General features: G+C 27.6%; 1 protein-coding gene across 1 annotated transcript; it reads left to right on the top strand.

Moving 5' to 3' along the window:
- The first annotated feature begins 3007 nt into the window (after positions 1-3007).
- LOC111306321 (protein DETOXIFICATION 14-like) lies at positions 3008-16473 on the top strand. The gene is made up of 7 exons (XM_089750356.1): positions 3008-3334; positions 14433-14977; positions 15061-15147; positions 15267-15323; positions 15448-15686; positions 15813-16018; positions 16105-16473. Exons 1-7 carry the CDS (start codon positions 3098-3100, stop codon positions 16159-16161), a joined length of 1428 nt encoding a protein of 475 aa, XP_089606482.1. The 5' UTR covers positions 3008-3097; the 3' UTR covers positions 16162-16473.
- The last annotated feature ends 477 nt before the right edge of the window (positions 16474-16950 follow it).

The following is a 16950-nucleotide window of genomic DNA, read 5'->3' as shown; positions in this document are numbered from 1 at the left end:
TGATCTTAATTTGGTTCTTAAATTCATTTTAATCAATTAGTCATTCAAAAATTACAAATCATTCCATAATTATTTATAAGACAACAAAACCCATCCTATAAGTAAGTGTGTTTTGGGTTGCTTAAGAAATAGATTGTATCATTTCAATATTTTTTTTCTCATCGTCTCAATATTTCTTTAGCCATGTAGTAAAAATAACTTAAACTTTTTTTTTTCTTTGTAAGGTTTTATATACAGGTGGATTAGATGTACAAAATTTAATATAATCAATTACTGCTTAAAGTTTTTTATTACTTTATTTGGTTTTATATTAGTTTAGTTATTAATCTATTTTTTCTTTTGAGTAAAACTCTTCCAAATTCATGCTTCATTGTAATCATATAATAAATTATGCTTCAATGTAATCAAATAATAAGTTACTTTTTGAAAAAAAAAATCATTTTGAAAATACATTCCCTTTAAAATAATCTATTTGGGTTCCAAAAAATTAAGCAAAATTTCTTGAAAATTTAATGATTTAGATTTTTTTAATGTTTTGGCTATTGCTATTAGTTCTATTATATTTTTAATTATAAATATATTTGTACATATTATTTTATATTTTCTTGTAAGTTTTTGTTATGATATTGATTTATATATCAAACCCATTATTCTTCACTTTTTGGATCATGAAACAAGAAAGCAAGCTAGATGGTAGATTAAAAGAAAATGATTACCTATCACCTATCCTATCATAAGTATTGCATATGTATTTTTTTTTTTTTTGTATGAAATGATTATAATTTAGATTTTTTTTTAGTCATTAGATATGTTTGTTACTTTGATATTATCATTTTCATGATTTACCATAAAGTGGAGCTAATTGTTATCCAAGCATAAATAAAAATTGTTAAAAGTAGTTTTCAATTGATTCTATTTTTTATTTTCCATAAAATAGAGCTAAGTATGTCTAAGCGTAAATAAAAAATTTCATTGATTCTATTTCCATTTCCTTTATAATTTTAGGAGCATTTATATATTAAATAAGCATTATTACTAATTGATATATTTTTGTTGTAATAACACTTAATTCTAAAGTTATTGTTAGTCAACCATTAGCATTTAATATTTACACGTAACTTTATTTCAGAAAAAAAAAAAAGAAAAGAAAAGAAATCTACATTTTACTTTATCTCAATAAATAAGATTCTTGGGTTGCCCTACATTATTAATGTAAAATGATGATCCCTAGAAATAACCTGCTTTACAAAATCAACTTGAATTTTGTTTTCATCTTTCACATAGTTGACTATAACATGTTTAAGGCCATCTCTTGCTACAGAAATCTTAGCCAACATACTGTTATGTTTGCCTTATAGCTATCTACCTTCATCTTTGTATCAAAGTCAAAAACTTTACATCAAAAGTAAACCTGTCCTACCTAAGTATTGTTATTCCTATCACCCAGAAACTCTATCAACTATTTTATTTAACTTAAAATTTCAAATTCGTATTGGGATTTTTTTAGTTGCCATTTCCCTTAATCCATTACTTTTATTCTTATTTGTTTGTGAATACATTCATATAATACAATGATCTCCTTTATTCTATTTAAATACATAGTTTTCTTTCATTAAATTATATTGATCAATTGAAATGCTGTTGTTAATTATGTTATATAAATATTTATTTTGATTTATTAATTAGTTCATTTTAGAATTTATTAACAAATCTAATTTCTAATATATTAATAATTTCTTTGTCTAATTTTGTTTCAAGTCTTTTATGATATTGATACTTTAGTTATTTCCCAACATGCATTTTTTTGTAATGATTATTTTATGTTGGATGCAATTATTTTTTATGCATTTTTTAATCAATTTTAAATTTCAAAATTTTAATAAAAATTCAATTAATAAAAAAATAATATTAGATTGTAAATTTTCAATTTTTAACTCTAACTACACGATTGTAAGATCGTAAAAGGTATCTCTTATAAGGCATAAAATTTTGCATTTATTAACATATGTGTGTGTGTTTTTTTTTCTTTTTTTATTGAATAAAAAAGGATATAAATTTTGAAGAATAAAAAGGTTTAAGACATTTACGTCTTTTCGAGGGCAATTTAATGACAAAACTCCATTTAAAATTTTTTTCTATAATTATTTTTTATTAATAGATTATTTTCTTTTCTTTCTTCGTTATATAGAAATTTTTTAGAGTTGAATTTCATATTAATTTTTTTAGCATGATTGAATTGTTGTTAAATTTTATAGTTCAATTATTTATTTTTTATTTTCTTTAATTAATTATTTTATAGTACTAATAATTAGTAAACTTTCATTAGAATTATTTATTTTTTTGGTTATCAAAATTTTAAAATTGTTGTTCAACATGCAATAAATTTAATTTTCTTAAACTCTTTTTATTTGTTATTTGTTATTTTATTTTTAAAAAATTATTATAAATTAAAATTGTCATCTCGTACATCACACGCACTTAAATCTAGTTGGACTTAATTGTTGAGTCCATTTTATGGATTATTTTTTTGTTTCAACTAAGCTCCAACAAACTGCAAAGAACATTAAAGATAAATACCAAGTTTATTAAAATTTAAAATGTAAAATTTAATAACAAAAAGATTTTTATAGAATTTATGTTATAAAATGATTTAAAAAATTAGTGGCAGGTCAATCATCAGAAGACCATGGAAAATGTGTCATAGATACATGATACATCCTTCCCAAGCATTAGAGTCTGTGTAAGACCATGGAAAATGTGTCATTAGAGTTTGTGTAATTTAATTGTTAAATACAAATAGTAAAATTTGACATAATAAAAAATTTATTGAAAGAAATCATCTTTAGACTTTGAAAAAATATAAAAATGGAAAGATGATCCTAAATAATCATTTTATCTTTTTAATTAATTTTATATTTAATTTAAAAGTATTGGTTTTCAACCATAAATTTAAGTGAAAAGACATTATTAATCTTTAAATAAAATGATGAGACATTTCATTATTTTTTAACCACCGAAAAAGATATTTTCCCATAAGTATTATTAGTAAGTGCCCTCAGAGAAAATAGTTGACTTGAAAGAAAAGGAAGGAAAGAAAATGGAAGAGGCATTGCTAAGTAGAAAAGAAGAAGAAAGATGGAAGATAACATGGAGTGGCTTTGGGGAGGAGCTAAAGAAGATGAGCTACATGGCGGTGCCGATGATGGCGACGACGGTGCTGGAGTACCTTTTGCAGGTCATATCGGTGACGATGGTTGGACACCTCGGCGAGCTAGCTCTTTCCGGGGCTGCCATAGGTTCCTCCTTCGCTAATGTCACTGGCTTCAGCTTTATTGTAATGTTTCTCTCTTCTTTCCCTCTGGGTCTTTTTCACTTGCAAATTTTCACTCATGAGCATCTACACACTTACAGTTCATAAAATCATTAGTGATTTGAAAGGGAAATCAATGTAGTTCATCAGCTAAACCCTGAATTCTTCTTTTAACAAAGGAGATAAAAAGTTCATGTAACACAACTCAAATAATCTACTTTTAGTTATCAGAGAAATATTGCTGACAATCATATTATCTGTTGATAACATGTTGAATTCTTTATTTTTATGATCATGGTTAAATTTCTTACAACTTCAAGCTCAAAAAATAGTGTTAACAGGTGTTTGATGAGACCTACAAATGTGTAAAACTTTTTTATATATTATTTAAATTATTTTTAATTACTTTTTATAAGCCCCCACAGATTCTAATTATTATAATAAAAAAATTTATGTATTCTTTTCTCCCCTAGGAACCTATAAAGATTACATTAGATTTAGCAAGTTGCCTGTCTAAATGCATTTAAAATGGCCTAACTCGTGAAACGTTTGTTAAATAAAAAATTTGTTGGGCACTCAAGGCTTGATTAAATTTGAGAAGTCCAAAAACGTTTCCACACCCACTCTTTAAAGTTACGTATCCAAATTTTATGTCATGTATGATTTTTTCTTTTATTTACTTTACTTTAGTAGAAATTTATCTTACCTAATTCTGTCCCCTTTTGTCTTATTGTAAACACCATTGCTCCTTTTCAAATTGTCGTTTTGTCAATCATTGCCATTATCTAACCATGTAAGTACTACGCACTGCAAATTATTTGCTTTTAACAAAGTTTAGTAGACTTTATTCAACAAATTATCTTAACATATATATCTATAAATTTATAGTTAGATTTAACAAGAAAAATCACCACCAATCTTTTATTTAGGTATAATTGGTTATTTAATGAATCTATTTTTTTAAAGAGCTCTTAAACTTGATTAAGGGTCTTTAAAGAATAAATTCTGACTTTTTAAATAGAACTAGGTTCGGGAGTTTGATTACGTGTGGAGATGATTATGGCACTCCCACAATACCCATCTTAAGATAGTATCATTTAATTTTAAATTATCTTAATAATCATTTTGGTTCTAATGGTTTTTATTTTAATGTTTAAATATTGAAAATGACTTATAAGATTTTTTCATCAATCTGATAAAATTTTGAAAAATACTTCATTACCTCAAAATTATTCAAGAATCCTATTTATTTTCTTGAAGAGGCTTCATCATTGGAAAAACTTAATCATTTATTTTTTTTTGTTAAATTTTTTTTATTTAAAAAATATATCCAATCCTTCTACTATTTGGGCCAAAATTAAAAATATTTTCTCACTTAGAAATATCTTAGATAATCATCTATTTGAGATTACTAATAATTTCATTCTCATAATTTATTTTTATTTTACAAGTTTTATTTTTAAATTTTTCACCATTTGGGCTTAATTTAGAAAAAAAAAAAAACTTCACTTGAAAAATCTTATAGAAATTCAACTATTTGTGATTTTTCTTGAGATTTCATCCTTGAACAATTATCAAATATTTTTACATAAACTTTTGTTAATTTTTATTTTTAATTATTTTATTGAAATTTCATTTAAATTAATCCACCATTTTGGGTCAAATTTAGAGAATTTCTCACCTAGAGATTTCTTAGAAAATTTACCATTTGACATTTTTAAGAATCTTATCATTGGATAATTTTTAATTCATTCTCAAAACTTCATTAAACTTGTTTATGTATTTTTATATTTTTTATTTCTATTTTTTATTTTTTATAATTTTTATAGCTTTCCTAAAAATTTAATCATGTAAAGAAACTAAAATAAATAAATAAATAATTAAACAAATAAAACCATAAATAAATAAGAGGGCTCGATTAGAGGAATAAACAGAAGGATGGAGTGGCTCAACTGTTGTTTGGCTCAGTTGGAGAGTCGGCTAGAGCTTAAGAAATTCAGGTCGAGTGCGCTACAAATAGGGTTGACTCGCAGATATTCCCAGATCAACATGTGGATCTTGAAGAATTTCAAAACTAAAAAATGGCATTGTTTCCTAATACTATAAAAACCCAAATTTTTGTTTTTTTTTTTTTAGATTTTTTCCAACCCTTTCTCTCTTTTCCTTTTTTCCTTTGTTCTTTCTCTAAAAAGATATGAACTCTAGTTAAAGCTTTACCGAATTCTAGAAAACGATGCTGAAATCTAGAAAGTTTCACCTAAAGTTCTACCAGAACCTGGGTTTGATCACAAGGTTCTAGAATTTTCACACCGAAAATTGGGATTTTTGTCAAAAACTGGGATTTCTATAGGAAAACTTGAATTTTTCATTGGAATCTTTAATCGAATTTTGGAAATTTCTAGAATTTCTTAGAAATTTAAAAAAAAAAGTGCTAATTCGACTCCTAAACCACTTTTCAACCTAGTCAAACATTCAGTTACATGAAAGCCTCTCAACAATCTCTGACAAAACTTTGCTTTCCTTACAAAAAATTTTTTGGTTGCTTATTGATTGCCTTCTTTTACTTTTTCCACCATTCGAAACATGTTTTTCTCTGTTGATTTGTATGTTTTCTTATAGGAACACTTAGAGGAGTTTTTGATTGATTGTGATTTCATCTTTCATTAGATTTTAGTATTATCGTGAAACTAAAATTTATCCTCTACAAATTGAATCCAAATCTAATTCTAATAACACTCACTTTGCAAAATATTTTTTTATTAAACTAAAAAGATAAATGAACTATAAATAAAATAAAAATGAATTTTAAACTCTAGACAAATGGGGTGTCTATAGCTGCCCATCTTCGCTCATTTTTTATAAAAAAGAAATTGTACAAAGATATAAATATTTATTACGTCTAGTTGTAGCTTAACAACAATTACTAAATCTCGAAACTCCAAAATTTCACAATTTGAAATATTCAAGAACTTTGCAATCCATCCGATTATAGCTTAACAATAATTACTAAATCTCAAAACTCCAAAGTTTCACAATTTGAAATATTCAAGAACTTTGCAATCCAATAATCAGTAATGCAAGTTGAAACTCAAAGATTCATAATTTGAATTCAAATAATTACTATTTCAAAATTCAAAGGTTTGTAATTCAAAGATTCACAATGTCAAAGATTCGCAAGATATTCAGATTCACAAGAATTTTCAGTTTCACAAAAATTTTCAAATTAAAAAAGATTAAAGATTTGTAAAAATTCAATTTTCAAAATTTTAGATTCGCAAGAACTCATATTAACAAGAACTTTCAGATTCGCAAGAAAAAAAAATTCACAAGAACTCAAATTCACATCAAAATTACTAGGCTCATATCCAACATTTAAAGATTTACATTCTAAAATTCTAGAGATTCACACCAAAAGTTAAAGATTTTTATTTGAAAAACTTTAGGGATTCACTTTCAAGATTTCAAAGATTCTGATTCAAAAATTTTAATGTTTCACATCCTATATTTCTCATTTAAAAATTTTAGGATTTCATTCAAAATTTTAAAGCTTCTCATTCAAGTTCAAATATTTACATTCAATAAATTTTAGAGTTTCACATCTAAATTCAAAGGTTCTCATTCAAAACACTTTACAGATTCTCATTTAAAACTTCTTAAAGAATCTCATTTAAAACTCCTTAAAGATTCTCATTTAAAACTTAAAGACAAAGATTCTCATTTAAAACTTCTTAAAGAATCTCATTTAAAACTCCTTAAAGATTCTCATTATTTTGAACTTTAAAAATGCTTATTTAAAAGGCTCTACAACTTTAAAATTCTAAATGTTTTCCTCATAAAACATTTTTCCATTCGATGATTCCTAACCTTATCTTAAAAAGCTTTCCTCAAAAAATTCAAAATTTCTTATAATGAAAATTCTCAATCTTTCATCAAAGTTCAAATTTTGTATATAAAAAATGTCATGATAATTATATAAATGTTTTTTTAATAACATACAGCAATTCAAATTCTCACAATAATGCAGATGCCATATTCTAAACCATAATTCAAATTTTCACTACATGATGCAAATGCATAGCTAGCCAAGATTCAAATATTCACTAAATTATATACATGTATTGTTTAAACAACAATGTAAATGCAATTAATGTAATGTAGATGTCACTAACATTAATGTCATGACATTCTAATTAATTGTGGTAATATAGTTCTCAAGACTCCACCATCTCACATTTTCTTTTTAGCATCTCAGGATTAACAATTTCAGAACAAATTCTATCAACTGGTCCACATTATTTTTATCATTTGATCATAACTCATAGGTTTTTCAGTGCTAGCAATTTTAGAACAAATTTCGTTTACTGATCCACATTATTTCAATCATTTGATCATAACTCACAAGTTATGTCGACCAATCCATTACCATATTCATCACTTGGTCATCCCATGTGTCTTTTCAAATCATATTCTTAGGCTTCTTCCATCATTTCTTTTTTTTTTTACTACTTGGATTTCTTTTCAGAGGATTGCAAGAATCTTTTCTAAATATTATCATTCATTGATTATTATTTCAATTTTTTACAAATATAATGAAATAATATATTTTTTTATTTATTCTGGGGATATAAAAATAAGATAGTATAAAATGAATTGGGAGAAAGGTAATCAATATAAGAATGAGTCTGATAACAAATAAATGGACAAAGAAACAAATTCAAATTATATCACTAGGGATGGTATTGAATAGTAGTACAATGTCCAAATAATGAATATTCAAAGAATTCTTAACATTAATCCAAAAATTTTTTTCAAAAACTCATTCCATGTCTTTCTTAATTATTTTGAACTCATCTAACTTTGCCCCAGCTATAAAAGATCTTCGAATGACATTGATCTTCTATATGTTGAACTGTCCATCCAACTCTTAGCTTAAACATTTTTCTACCCAAATCGCCCTTTCAGTTTTTCAATTTAAGTACTCCTTTTCTCTCATTTTTGTTCAGTTTTTTTTCAATTTTCTTAATTTTTTCACTTTTCATTTTTTCACCTTTCATTTTTTTTCTCTTTTTTTTTTACTTCATCCATTATTGATATCTCCCACACGTCAATCTCTAAAACACAAAAATATAGCATGATTTCATTACTCCATCACAAGCATGCCTTACCTCAATACATGATCATTTAATTTGATCATTCATATTTAATCAAAATGGACTTTTAAGGGTTGTAATTTTAGCTATGGTGAGGGGTCATGAAAAAAATGGATAAAATAGGCTCAAAACATATGTTTAAAGGGTTTAAACCAAAGGATCATTTCTCATAATGTGATGCAACTTGGCACTTTGCTCCATTCCACATCATTTCACTACTTTTTTCTTTTTTATTCATCTTATTCCTCACAAAAGGATTCTTATTACTTTGCCCTAAATCATTTGTGGCCTTCACTTTTCTTTTTCTCTTTTACTCTTTATCTTTAAGATCTTTTGTGATATTTTGTCTCTTTTTGTTTTCAAGTAGGTTTTTCTCAAAATTTATCCTTCAATATGAAAGGTGATCTTTGGTTACGATTTTTTAGAAAAAAAAATTATAGTAGTCATAAAAAAGATAGCAATGGATAGTTTTATGAATGGTAAAAGAAAGATGGTCATTTTCTTCTCATAGGTAATTACTTTTTTTGAAGATCATCTATTGAACAAAGATAAACTCATGGACCACTGTAAAAGACATATCTATTCATAGATTGTTTCTTTTGCTTAAATATTCTTCATAAATCAATATGAATGAGTTTTCAAAATTAAATCCTATAATTATTGTTTATCATCATCTAAACATTCATCATTTAGAATTTAAGAATGGGAATAAAAAGACATAGGAAAAAAACTAAACATGGAATAGTGGTTGGAACGAAAGAGAAAATATAATGAAATTCATTAACTTGCCTTATATTAAAATGATAAAAAATGAAATCTTATTACATAAAAAATATCCCAACATTACTCTGAAAGAAATCCCAAAATGATAAGCAACATCCAACTAGCCTTATCATCCTTGTCTTTTCTAAAATTATACCCCCATATGATCAAGCGAAAGGTTTTTTATTGACATTTGGTCCTTTTGATTTGTCAAAGCTCACAAGCCTTTTTGGATCAAACTTTGTACCTCGTGTTTGAAGGCAAAGCAAGTTTTAATAGAATGACCCACGTTCCCATTATGGTCATAACATATGGCATTAGCATCATACCATTTAGGATATGGAAGCTTAAATGGTTCTAGAATAACTGAAGATACTAAGTCATTCTTGATCAGTTCTAGAAATATCTCAGTGTAAGTCATGGAGATAGGATCAATGTGAGCTTTTTTTTAGTTATTTCGAGACTCCTTAAATCACTTACTTGGTTGTTAGGCTTGGAAGCTAATGTAGTGATATGACTAGACCTATATATAGGTATTTGAAAAGTTTGTTGATAGGTTGGTGAATAATCTGGTTATAGAACAAGTTGGTAAAAGACCTGCATAATACCATTAACTATGGACAGTACGCAAGATGAACAGGTGATGAATATGGAGCACAGCTTCTAAATTGTTACCCATTGAAATTGATAGCTTAGGCTTTGATTTTTTTTCTAGACATCCATTTTTTTTTGTACTAGTGATCTTACATTCCTTAAACTTGTCGCTTTTGATAGTATTTTCAATAATTTCTAATAAAATCACCATATCAGCAGAGTTTTTTATTGTATTCTCTATCATTTTCTCATAGTAAGGAGCTTTAAGGGTACTAACAAATAGGAAGGTGGTTTTTTTCTCAATCAAATGTGGCTGAACTTAACCAACTATATCCATTCACATTTGGGCATACTACTTAAATGACTCAATTACTTTTTTTTTCATATTCTACAAAGAAAAGTGATTAAAGCTAGATTTATTATGTGTCAGTATTGACTGATAAAGTCATGAGCTAGTTCATACCAGAAGTGAATGTAGTACCGATCTAGCTAAACATACCATCTTGCCATAGAATCAGTAAGAGTGTCTTGAAATACATGCATTAGCAGTATTTTATTATTAGCATAAAGAATGATTTTTTTACTATACATGGTAATGCGGGTCATTAAACACTTTGTACCATCATATTTTTTAAACTTCAGTACTTTGAACTTTAGATAAATAATGAAATTTGGGACTAAAAAGAGCTTAACAATATTCACTGAACCATAAAAACTAATTTTCTCCACTACTCGTAACCTTTCTTCAAGCATATTCATTTTTTTGCTAGCTATTGAATCCCCTAGCAACTCGATCATTTTTGTTTTTAATTTTTCTTTTTTTTTTTAGATTATCCAAATTAGGGATTTGGATTAGCTCTACTACCTTCTCAGTAGAGATAGGATTTACATAACTCTGGTAATGCTTTGGATTTGAAGCCGATGGCATTCTAGGGTATGTGAACTACTATAGTGATGCATCTTGTATGGATTAGGCTTGATATGGCCCATAACCATGAGGGTATAGAGGGTCAACCATATCTTGTGATGGATGGCTCTATGGCTAGCATTTCCTATTACAACTTTCCCTTTGTTCAACTTATTTAGGGCTTCTAAAATTTTACTCAATTCCCTCTCAAGTTTTTCTTGAACCTTCTCTATTTTTTTCAGATAATTTATATTTTTTTGTTCCATCTGTCTGGCTCAGGCTCTAGTATTATATTAATGATAGGTCGTTTGTGCAAGATTCTTAGACAGTCAAGCTATCCTTGAACCTTATATGAATGCATGTATTAACGTGTAACATCATGATGTATGGATGAATACATATGTTAGTGATGTTAGAATAAGAATACAACACACAACATACAACAACTTAGTCAATAAGGATCAAATAACATTATTCATAAAGGTGATATGAATGAAACTCAAAAAGTCCACTCATATGTCCTAACTAGGTTTACATTCTAATGATGGGTAGATATGGCTTTAAACTAAGGTTAGCTTCTTATGTTTTACTACATGTGATTTGGGTTAAATCTAGAGGTTCCTAAATTGTTCTCATGTCATTGTCCATCACCGACTAGTAAAACACTCTAATCATCACCCATCATAGGCTACAAATGAAAATATTCAATTTAAGTGAAAATATTTCGCTAGCCATTACGGAGATTATCATCTCATTAGAGTGTAGGTACTTTACTCTCCTTAAAAAGGATAGAGCCTAAGTAAAAAGCTCTTATGATGCATATACATGTGATAGTGTGTGAAAAAGAATACATATATCATTATTCGCCATGTTCACAAGCCAAGTTAAATAAATAAATACAAACAAATAATGATCAGTAATTTAAGACCAAGCAAACCAAAAATTAGGATAGTTTAAATTAATTAATGGCCTGACTCCCAGTGAAGTCACCAAACAATCATAACATATAAATCTGTATACCTATAGCTAGACTTAATAAGAAAAGTCACCACTAATCTTTTATTTGTGTGTGATTGGCCACCTAATGAATCTATCCTTTTATGGAGCTCCTAAGCTTGACTAAGGGTCCCTAGAAAATAAGCTATAACCTTCTAAACAGAACTAGTTTTGAGAGTTTGATTATATGTGGGGAAGGTTATAGCACCTCCACAATGCCCATCCTTAGATGGTACCATTTAATTTTAAATTATCCTAGCAATCATCTTGGTTATAATGGTCTTTATTTTAATGTTTAAATATTGGAAATGACTTCTAAGATTTTTCTATTAATCTAATAGAATTTTGAAAAATACTTCCTTACCTCAAAAGTATTCAAGAATTACATTTATTTTCTTGAAGAGGCTCCATCGTTGAAAAACTTAATCATTTATTTTTTTTGTTAAATTTTTGTTTTATTGAAAATATATCGAATTGTTCCACCATTTAGGCCAAAATTAGAAATATTTTCTCACCTAGAAATATCTTAGACAATCATCCATTTGTGGTTACTAAGAATTTCATTCTCGAAATTTATTTTTTATTTTACAGGTTTCATTTCTAAATTTTTCACCATTTGAGCCTAATTTAGAAAAAAAAAAAAAAAAACTTCACCTAAAAATCTCATAGAAATTCAATCATTTGTGATTTTTCTTAAACAATTATCAAATGTTTTCACAAAAACTTTTATTAATTTTTATTTTTAATTTGGAAAAGAATACAATTTCTTTAATTGAAATTTCATCTAAATTAATCTACCATTTGGGTCAAATTTAAAGAATTTCTCACCTAGAGATTTCTTAGGAAATTTATCATTTGAAAATTTTGAGAATCTCATCATTAGATAATTTTTAATTCATTATCAAAATTTTATTAAACTTGTTTATGTATTTTTATATTTTTATATTTTATAATTTTTATAGCTTTCTTAAAAATTTAATGATGTAAAGAAAACTAAATAAATAAATAAAATACCAAATAAAAAGAAATCGGCTCAACTTTAGCAACTAGAAGGCTCAACTGGAGGAATAAACAAAAGGCTGGACTGGCTCAATTGGTGCTCGGCTCGACTGAAAAGTCAGCTAGAGCTTAAGAAATCTAGGTCGAATGCATTACAAGCTGGGTTGTTGAGCGTATCTTTTCAAATCAACATGTGGATCTCGAAGAATTTCAAAACTAAAAATCGGCATCATTTCCTAATACTATAAAAACCCAAATTTTTATTTTTTATTTTTAGATTTTTCCCAACCCTTTCTCTCTCTTCCTTTTTTCCTCTTTCTTTCTCTAAAAAGATATGAATTTTAGTTGAAACTTCACCGGATTCTAGAATGTGGAAAGTTTTATCAAAAGTTTTATCGAAATCTGGGTTTGATTGTCAAGTTCTAGAATTTCCACGCCGGAAGCTAGGATTTCCACTGAAAATTGGGATTTCTATCGAAAAAACCTGAATTTTTCATCGAAATCTTCAACCAAATTCTAAAACTTTTCAAAATTTCTCAAAAATTTCAGAAAAAAATGGTAATTTGACTTCTAAACCACCTTTCAATCTAGTCAAACCTTCAGTTGCATGAAAGCCTACTAAAAATCTTTAAAAAAATTTTGTTTTCCTTCCAAAAATTTTCTAGTTGCTTATTGATTGCCCTTTTTTTTACTTTTTCCACCCTTCAGAACCTATTCTTCTTTGTTGATTTATATGTTATTTATAGGAATACTTAGATGAGTTTTTTGTTAACGGTAATTTCATCTTTGATAAGATTTTTGTATTATTATGAAACTAAAATTTATCCTCTATGTATTGAATCCAACTCTAATTCTAATAACATCCATTTTTCTCACGACAAAACATTTTTTTTATTAAACTAAAAAGATAAATGAACTATAAATCAAATAAAAATGAATTTTAAACCCTGAACAAAAGGGGATGTCTACTCTAATGATAAAAGAGTTTGGTAAGCAATATCTTTCATCCAAAAACAAATTCATAAAATCTTAGGAAATTTTTTAAAATCTAGAGATGAAATTTTTAATTCTAATAAATAAACTGGCTCTTGAATACTTGAGACATTTTATTCATTTTCGGTCTCATAGGCCATAGAGGCCTTTTCCCCATTTTGAATCTGGTGTTCAATTATGAAAAAAATATATATTGTTTGATAGAATTGCAGAAAATGTAATCAATAATCATATTATTTGTTGGTAAAGTGTTAAATTTTTAATTTTAGTGATTAAAATTCAATTCTAATAATTTTAATACAAAAAAAAATGTTGACAAAATTAATTTTGATTATTGAAATTAAGAGTTCAGTACTTTATCAATAAACTACACAATATTTCACTCACATATATAAATTATTATTTAATATTTATATATATATGTGTATTTATATATATATATATAAATTATTGTCATACATAGTCGATGAAGCTTTTTTTTCTAATGTTCTTTTTTATTATATCCATTTATTAATTGTTTTAATAGATCTAATAAGATATATCTGATCCCATTGATAAAGTGTGCTAGATAATTTTTCATATATAATTTTAATGATATGACATTTAATATCATGAAATGAACATTTTAGCTTCATTTTCAGAGTGTTTCACTGTTTAGAGAAGGCTTTATTCTCAGTATCTAAATATGAAATTAGTGACATTATTTTTATGTGCCAAATAGTTTGGAATGGCAGGTGCATTGGAAACTCTATGTGGGCAAGCATATGGAGCACAACAATATCAAAAGCTTGGAACTTACACTTACTGTTCAATAGTTTCTCTCATTCCAATTTGTATTCCAATATGCTTTCTTTGGATATTCATCGACAAGCTGTTAGTGTTGATGGGTCAGGATCCTGAAATTGCAATGGTAGCTGGCAGATATGCAATCTGGCTCATACCTGCATTGTTTGCCTACCCATTTCTTCAGTCATTAATTCGCTATTTCCAATGTCAGAGCTTCATTCTTCCCTTGTTCTTGAGCTCCTTTGCAGCTCTATGTCTCCATATACTTCTTTGTTGGACTCTGCTATACAAAACTAAATTAGGACTTGTTGGGGCGGCTTTATCAACCGGATTAGCTCTCTGGTTTAATGTGATATTTCTTGGGATTTACATGAGATACTCTTCATTATGTGATAAATCTCGTGTTCTAATCTTTGACGACATTTTCTTAATCATCAAGGACTTCTTTAGCTATGGACTCCCTTCTGCTGTAATGGTTTGGTAATACATACTTTTCCAGCATTCTTAGCTTTAGATTTGTCTCCAATTTCTAATATTAATCTCTTTCCTTCTGTTAATTGTAGTCTTGAATGGTGGTCATTTGAGCTACTTATACTGCTATCAGGACTTTTACCGAATTCAATGCTTGAGACATCAGTTCTGACAATATGGTAAGCTTCTAAGTGAGTAATTTTTATTTTAAAATAAGAAACTTCATTTCAGCTTTTTCTATATATGTTTTTTCAAACAAGAATTCTACTAATGATATCTTGACTTTCGAAATGAGAAGCCTTACAATTACTTCATTACACTTCTTCGTACCATATGGAATCAGTGCTGCTGCAAGGTTAAATCCATAACTTTTCCTTCCATAAAATTTTTCAATATATATTAGAAACATACGTTTTCTTCCCCTCTAAAATGCGTGGTTTTATGAGTTTAATTGAATACACGCCTTTGCTACTTTGCAGCACTCGGGTTTCAAATGAATTAGGAGCTGGAAATCCACAAGCAGCTCGACTATCTGTAATTGTTGCAATGGTAATTGCAGCTATTGAGCCAATCATGGTGGCAATCATTCTCTTTTGTTGCCGCAATGTTTTTGGATACTTATTTAGCAATGAAATGCAAGTTGTCAATTATGTTGGAAAAATGGTTCCACTACTTTGCATTTCAGTCTTGATAGACAGCCTACAAGCAGTACTTTCTGGTCAGTTCTCTGCTTGAAAGAAACTATGTGCTTTTTTTTTTATTAATTCTTTGTGAATCAGATCAATGGAGCTTAGCTTTAAGGGGTGAAATTAGGCATATAATTCTTGGTTTTTGTGTCAATTAGGGGTTGCCAGAGGAACTGGGTGGCAGCACATTGGAGCCTATGTGAATCTTGGGGCATATTACCTTGTAGGAATTCCAGTAGCTGCTGTGTTGTGTTTTGCTCTAAATTTGAGAGGGAAAGGGCTTTGGATTGGAATATTGGCAGGGTCTACCGTTCAAGCGTCGCTCCTTGCTCTCGTTGCTGGCTTCACAAATTGGCAAAAACAGGTTTGATCCTTCTTTATGCATAGGCATAGCAGTTCAATTCTTCTGCCAAACTATACATCATTGAAAAACTTTGATGAAAATGGCAGGCAAACAATGCGAGGGAAAGAATGTTTGAGGGGTCAATTAATCACTGCAAACAATGAATCAGCTCTGAGAAACCCAAGAAGAAGGAAAGAAAAGGCGATGAGTATGTTTCCCTGAATTGATTTTGAATCGACCATTTCAGCTATGATCGAGGGGGGTATGCGGTGTAGTGCTGAGCAAGTGGGCATATCTATAATCATTTTCAGATCGTTTGACTTGAGTTTCAACATAAAAAGAGAAATTTAATGTAAGATTTAGTCCTATTATTTCTTGTCAACGAAATCTTTTTTCAATGATAATTATGATAAAATGTAACTGAATTTAAATTACATATTTGATGCGCAATGATGTGTATGGCATATTATTATGGCACGTCGTAACGGTTTGTGTTGTCCGACAAATTTGAAAAAAAAAAATGAAAAACTGAAGTTGTTATCAATTTTTTTTGGTTATATACGATTAGCCATCTATTAAAACCTAACTTTTTAATAAATATTAAAATTAATTAAAATTTATTAAAAAGATAATTTTATGGTCTACGAAACAATCTGGGTCCATCAATAGGTTACGCATAAGAAAGAATTAGCACTCTCACAGCACTCGTTTAAAACGGTACTAATTAATTACGTGTTATCTGTTGATTTTAATAAAAATAATCTTATTTTTTGTATTTGAAAAATAATTTCTTTAATTCCTTTGTTTGTTGAAATTTTGGTTTTTATCTTTTTTTTAATATCTTTTATTATTTATTGTTACATTTTCATTCAAAAAAAATAAATTAGAACATTTTTATTGAAATAATTCTTAAAATGTTCTAGTACATTAGTAACATTAAAAGAATTTTTTCT

The sequence above is a fragment of the Durio zibethinus genome, chromosome 21 (genome assembly GCF_047325235.1).
Source record: "Durio zibethinus cultivar Kanyao isolate XHJ-2024 chromosome 21, ASM4732523v1, whole genome shotgun sequence".
Classification (NCBI taxonomy): domain Eukaryota; kingdom Viridiplantae; phylum Streptophyta; class Magnoliopsida; order Malvales; family Malvaceae; genus Durio; species Durio zibethinus.
This window is presented reverse-complemented; position numbering and strand designations above follow the sequence as displayed.

Coding starts and splice junctions, on each gene's coding strand:
- LOC111306321 (XM_089750356.1), top strand. CDS start 3,098: ATGGAAGAGGCATTGCTAAGTAGAAAAGAAGAAGAAAGATGGAAGATA. Junction 14,978..15,060: donor CCTTCTGCTGTAATGGTTTG/GTAATACATACT, acceptor TGTTAATTGTAG/TCTTGAATGGTGGTCATTTG. Junction 15,324..15,447: donor GGAATCAGTGCTGCTGCAAG/GTTAAATCCATA, acceptor GCTACTTTGCAG/CACTCGGGTTTCAAATGAAT.